General features: G+C 40.8%; 1 protein-coding gene across 4 annotated transcripts in view; it reads right to left on the bottom strand.

Moving 5' to 3' along the window:
* The window catches only part of vstm4b (V-set and transmembrane domain containing 4b), a 21,874-nt gene continuing 16,100 nt past the window's right edge, over positions 1-5,774 (bottom strand). For 2 of the 4 annotated variants that reach the window (XM_036217256.1, XM_036217258.1), the window contains exons 3-8: positions 3,468-3,521; positions 3,194-3,301; positions 3,095-3,125; positions 2,897-3,021; positions 1,389-1,447; positions 1-1,288 (exon numbers count right to left, since the gene is read on the bottom strand). In XM_036217256.1, the coding sequence (XP_036073149.1) occupies positions 1,154-1,288; positions 1,389-1,447; positions 2,897-3,021; positions 3,095-3,125; positions 3,194-3,301; positions 3,468-3,521 (512 nt within the window). In that variant the 3' untranslated portion in view covers positions 1-1,153. The remainder of the gene's footprint in view (positions 1,289-1,388; positions 1,448-2,896; positions 3,022-3,094; positions 3,126-3,193; positions 3,302-3,467; positions 3,522-5,774) is intronic. The other 2 variants (XM_036217257.1, XM_024284254.2) reach the window with 1 other exon arrangement.

The raw sequence follows: 5,774 nt of genomic DNA, 5'->3' as shown, positions 1-5,774 counted from the left end.
CTGTAGTTCAGATTAAATACTGACCAATCAGACGGCTCAATTAAAGTAAATGGAGCCCACACATCCAACATTAAAACATTTGATTGTCTGATTTCAAGTGTTGGGGGTGTGGCCTTCCAACAAGCTCACTCCTGATTGGTGAGAGTGGTTTCCGTAGAAACGTAGACCAGCTTGTTAACGTCATCTGGCATCAACAATCGTATCAGTATGGTGGAATCGACTTCAGAACTAAATCATTTTCTACTGATGATGTCACACTCACTCACTCCAGTTCTCATATACAGTCAAAGTTTTCTTTTGTACCGCCCGTTTTTGGACAATGTTGAGGTTGGTTGAAGAGACTCAAATCACTTCAGGGTCCATATTAGATGTTAGAACTCTCTATGATTGAAACCAGAACACGTTCACATTTTTTACCACAATAACCTAAAAGTTTTAGTAACTGAACTTCATTATATATTCTATATATCCGATACGAGATTGTCCTTTCTACTCTCTTCGTTGCATAGATTATTTAGAGTAATCTAATGTTATTCAATAAAGACATGAAATGTGTTTGAGCATAGATCAGCTCTAAAGAGGTCAGCGCCCCCTGGTGGACCCCGGCAGCCTGAACTGAAGACAGTAACCATGGAAAATGGAGGATTATGTTGATTAAAAACCAGAAATAAAAATAAAACGTTAAAATGTGAAAGACAGTCCAAACTATAAGTTTTAACACAGGAATCTGCATTTTTTTTGCCTTGTGAAGGACTAGCGCCTGTCAGGGTGTATGTATCCCATCATACCTGGACAGGCACTGGTGACCCCATGACCCCAAAAGAAATACAGCAACTTAAGAAAGTAGATGGAGGCATCTTTTTTTTTAAAAAAGATTAATGAAAGCCATTCGTTGAGGCCAACCAGGGATAAATAAACTTAAATTCAAATATAGGCACAAAAATACTGAACTTAAAAAAGTTTTTGTTCCTAAAAAGGAGGAACACTTCAATGAAATAAACATTTTTGCTACATTTCCCTTGTCAGTCTTCTGGAGACGAAGCAGTCCCAACATAAATAAGAAAATCCTCCTCCGTTAGTGGTTTGCTCTCATAGTTTCTGCTCCTTGAACAGAATCTGAGCGTAGACGGTGCCGCTGCACGCCGCCTTCATCTCAGGAAGAGGTTTTATCAGCTCCAGCTCTGCGTACGTCAGGTTCTCCTCCACGATCCTCGGCTGCAGACCCACATGGAGAACAAAGGGGAGCAGTCGGGGGGACAGGAAGCAAGAGGGGAAAAACTCCATAAAACTAATGACAGGGTGTGAAGAATCACTGTTAGACTGCAGCACACGCCGAGCCTCAACACACAAAAACCTGATCTTGATGAATCAAAGTCGGTCGTACTCACCAGCAAAACTTTTCTTGGCTGAGGTTTTAAAAGTTTGGGTTTGCTTGATTTGATGGGAGCTGCAAGTATGAAACAGACGTGAGAGGAAATAAAAGCTGACATCCTTTCATGGCATGTTTACAAAAAATCACTTTTAATAAAGTTTCAATCATGTTTGGTCATTTAAGAGTCAAACACCTTTTGAATGTTACTCTTAAAATATTTACAAAACATAATAAAATAAAATAAGTAAATAAATAAAAAATAAATAAAATATTAAAGTAATATTAATAATAATTCAAACACATTCATATGATTGAGCTTTTAACTTAAAAAATTGAATTTGTGAACAACGTTGTATGACCCGCCTACGCTCTTTGTCCTGCCCTCACTTGGTTACCAGCTACTAGCTGCGCGGATCATATTCATAAGAAAAAAATTGTTTTTTCAAAATGGCGCCTTTTCTGTTGGTTTATCTCCATAGCAACCATTCTATTTTTCGGTCGTCTGGGGACGACAAACACATTGATGTCCTTCTTAGATTTCTTGATTAGATTAGATTAGATTTCTTAGACTTCTTGGATTTCCTTAGCAACAAAGGTTTTTTGTGTTAACCCCGGCCACAACACTGTATGTTAATATTGTATGTTATATTATTTCATTCAGCTTGAACCAATGATTCAAGTATCAACGACGTAGTATGGTCTGCCCTCGCCGTCCCCCTTTTACCTGCCCTCACTTGCTGCTATACCAGTACGGAACATATTCATGAAAAATAAAAGTTTTTTTTTCCAAAGTGCCGGCTTTTCTGTTGGTTTATCTCCATAGCAACCATTCTATTTTTCGGTCGTCTAAGGATGATGAACAGATCAATATTGTTTTTAGAAGAATCTGCAAAAGTATGTTTTTGGATTTCCCTAGCAACCGAAGTTTTTTGTTAACCATGACCACATTTTTATATGTTAATTTTGTATGTTATATTATTTCATTCAGCTTGAACCAATAATTCAAGAATCAACAGTGTTGTTTGGTCCACTCTCACCGTCCCCTTTAACCTGCCCTCAGTTGTTTACCGGCTGCTGGCTGGAACATATTCATAAAAAATAAAAAATAATTCAAAATGACGCCTTTTCTGTTGGTTTGTCTCCATAGCAACCATTTTATTTTTTTTTTATCTGGGCATGACCTATCACAGTCTAAGTAAGAGTTAAGCTAGTATTTTAGCAAGGTGCTAGCTTTTTTGGCTAATTTGGCATCTGAGGCGTTAGAGATGATTCTAAGTTCATACATTTTATGCATTTTTTTTACTTTTTTTAGCAGTTTTTTTATTTTTAAAGAAATTCTTCAACCTCTTCTCCACATTTTGCAACTTTTTGTTCTTTAGCAACTTCAGCATCTTCAGCGACCACATTCAACAAAAAGCATTCACACTAGCATTATCGCAGGTAATGCAACTTTCCTATTTTTTAAATGTGTTTCACTTTTTTCAGTGTAATGTTCGTTTTGGACGATGCCTCTGAATGTTTCACCTTTTGCAGGTATCTCTGGTGGAAGCTCCTCCTGGAGGCCTTTGCTCCTTTTCTTCCTGTATCTCCTCTCCTTTTTAGGGAGTGCAGGTGAGACGTTGGCCTCACTGGTGACCGTCTCCCCGGAGCTGAAGTCAAGGCAGATTATTCAGTTCTGTTGATGGTCACCAGGAATGAAGCAGAACAGCTTCTAAATCTTACCTGTTGTGAGGACTTTTCAACAGGTAACTGTCTGCAGGGGTTGAAGAGAAATTAGTGGATGGGATGAAGCAGAGAGAACCGGGATTATCGTCCACTCACCTTTTAGTCTCCGCTTCCTCTGAATGAACTGGCAGGTTATGGTGACGGTGAACATGCACATGCACAGCAGGCCTATGGAGCAGATCAGCACCGCACACAGGTACACGTCTGAAACAGCACGAAAACCCAACATGCTGTAAGTGCAAAAATGCCGCAGAAAGAAGAAGCCAGACCCGTTGTTTGGGCTATTTCCAGCAGGATAACCCAGTCTGGCTTATTTCTGCCCACCACAAAAATGCATAAACAAAAACAGGCTGAGAATATCCAGACTTACCTTCAAACAAACTCCACAGACTTTCTTTTTCCTTGGCGGCTGGTAGAACATGGACTGCACACAGAGGAGAAACATGTCAGCTCCACAGTCATCTCTAAGTGGATTCTGATTACAGCCTGGAAACGTTTAAATAAACTCCACGGTGGAAAGACGGGTTTGGTCGTCTGTCCTTCAGACTCGGTCTCTCAGTGTTCACAAGATCAAAGAGGATCACAGGGAGAGGAGGAGACGCTGAGAAATCCGATTTCTATCACACATCTAATCAACTTTCACACTGTGCTGATTGGTCCACATTATAGATACCCTGTGAATGTCTGACCCGCAGGTTTGAATTGGGCTCATTTTTAGCTTCATGATTGTTTCCATCTTAGCAGGACGTTTAACTCTATACAAGAACTGGACTGAGTAGCCCCTCCCCCCTCCGATTCTGAGTCAGTAGATGGAGCTTCTCCTTCACTGTCGTCATTCATACGTCATTGGTCTACACCCTCACTTGAAATGGTCGGACCATTCTAAACTGGTCCGGTCCGGTCCGCTCAGAGGTGATCTACTGGTACCAACATCCCAGTGTGCCAGCTTTATGGTCCTCCAACCCTAACCTCACTTTTTACACACATCTAAGGTATCTTCTGGGTTAGGGTTCCGGTCCGGTCCACGTCCCGAGGGTTGGGGACCCCTGATGAGCGTATGTAATTTTTTGCTAAGGCCTCGTACCAAGTGGCCCTCGAACCTTCACGGCCAGGAGGTTGGGGACCCCTGATTTAATGGGAACAGCCAGCATGTCAAAAAACGACGAGTTGGGGACACTCAAAACGTCAAGGAGCGTAGGAGGCCCGAACCAAGGAGTTATATCACTAGAGATGGCATGCTAGCTTGTTGGGCGCCATATTGGAATGGTATAGATGCTGTTTTACTGCTGCACAAGCAGATCTGGAAAAACAAGAACGTGACTTTTCACAATAGACAATCACTGTCAGCTGGTAAAGGAGAAATTCTAGAAAACATTTTAACAAGACTTTACTCTCAATAGTGAACTTTTAGGCTGATCTTGTAGCCTATTCAATGTCAATGGCACCTTTAGACTATTCTTCATCAGAAATCAGAGAACGTTTGTCCATCAGCAGAACTTCACTTCCAGACTTCCTGTTCTCCAACAGGCCGACCTCATAAACATGAACAATGATCCTCTGTGGATGCGCCCGTCCCTCCTCTCATGTACTGTATTATAAATGAGTACAGCTGGACGAAGGACACAGCCTCATTAATGGTCTTTAAATAATCCCTCTCACTTCCTGATGTCTGTCAGTTTGTGTCTCCGTTTTACTAGAAAACAGAAAGTTTCTATGCTCCAACAGTCGATTCTTTAGGTCGACTCCTTTATATATAACTTCAGTACTAGAGCGGCTATGAGACCAACTCGTTTATGAACGCGCGCACCCCCAGCCGCTCCGACAAACCCCCTGACCTCACAGGATATGTTTGTTATTGCTGTAGTAAGAGGAGGAATGGGGCTTTCTGAGTGAGCTGGCTCTGGAAACACCTGGTCACCTGATGTTGACCTGATGCAGTTTGATGTCACGAAAACACAGCAGAGCGCACGTAAACCTGGAGTCAGGAATGAAGGCTAAAATGTTAATATCTGGATTCAACAAAAGTTGAGGAAGCAGAACCTCAAAGCTTAAGACTTCCTCTGCTTTTAGGAACATCATTTAGGAAACAAAGATCTGCTTTAAAAAACAGGGAAGGAAGTGAAATCTGATATCTTTAGATTAGTTTATTAAAAATGTGAGGACTTTTTATATTATATAATGATTAAACTCCTAACGCCTATTAGGCTACAACAGTAACATACACACAGAGATATATATATTTATATATGCATCAATATATATACATATATATATATATATATGCGGAGCCACCACCAGTATATGAATGTATGTGTGAATGGGTGAATGGGTCTGTGACTGTGAAGCGCTTTGGGACTTAAAAGGAAGGTAGATAGAGCTTTACAAGTATACAACATTTATACAACATTTATACATATATATATGCGGAGCCACCACCAGTGTATGAATCTATGTGTGAATGGGTCTGTGACTGTGAAGTGCTTTGGGTCTTCAAAGGAAAGTAGGTAGCGCTATACAAGTATACGCCATTTATACATACACATATATATATATATATAAATAAAAACGTGATGTTTTCAGTGACCCAAGCAGCGGGTAAAATACTAATCCAATACGAGAGTTTTCGTCCTGTCAGCGCGGCGGTTCTCTGGCTACAGACAGACAGCCTCCCGGACTT

The sequence above is a fragment of the Oryzias melastigma genome, linkage group LG19 (assembly GCF_002922805.2).
Source record: "Oryzias melastigma strain HK-1 linkage group LG19, ASM292280v2, whole genome shotgun sequence".
Lineage (NCBI taxonomy): Eukaryota > Metazoa > Chordata > Actinopteri > Beloniformes > Adrianichthyidae > Oryzias > Oryzias melastigma.
This window is presented reverse-complemented; position numbering and strand designations above follow the sequence as displayed.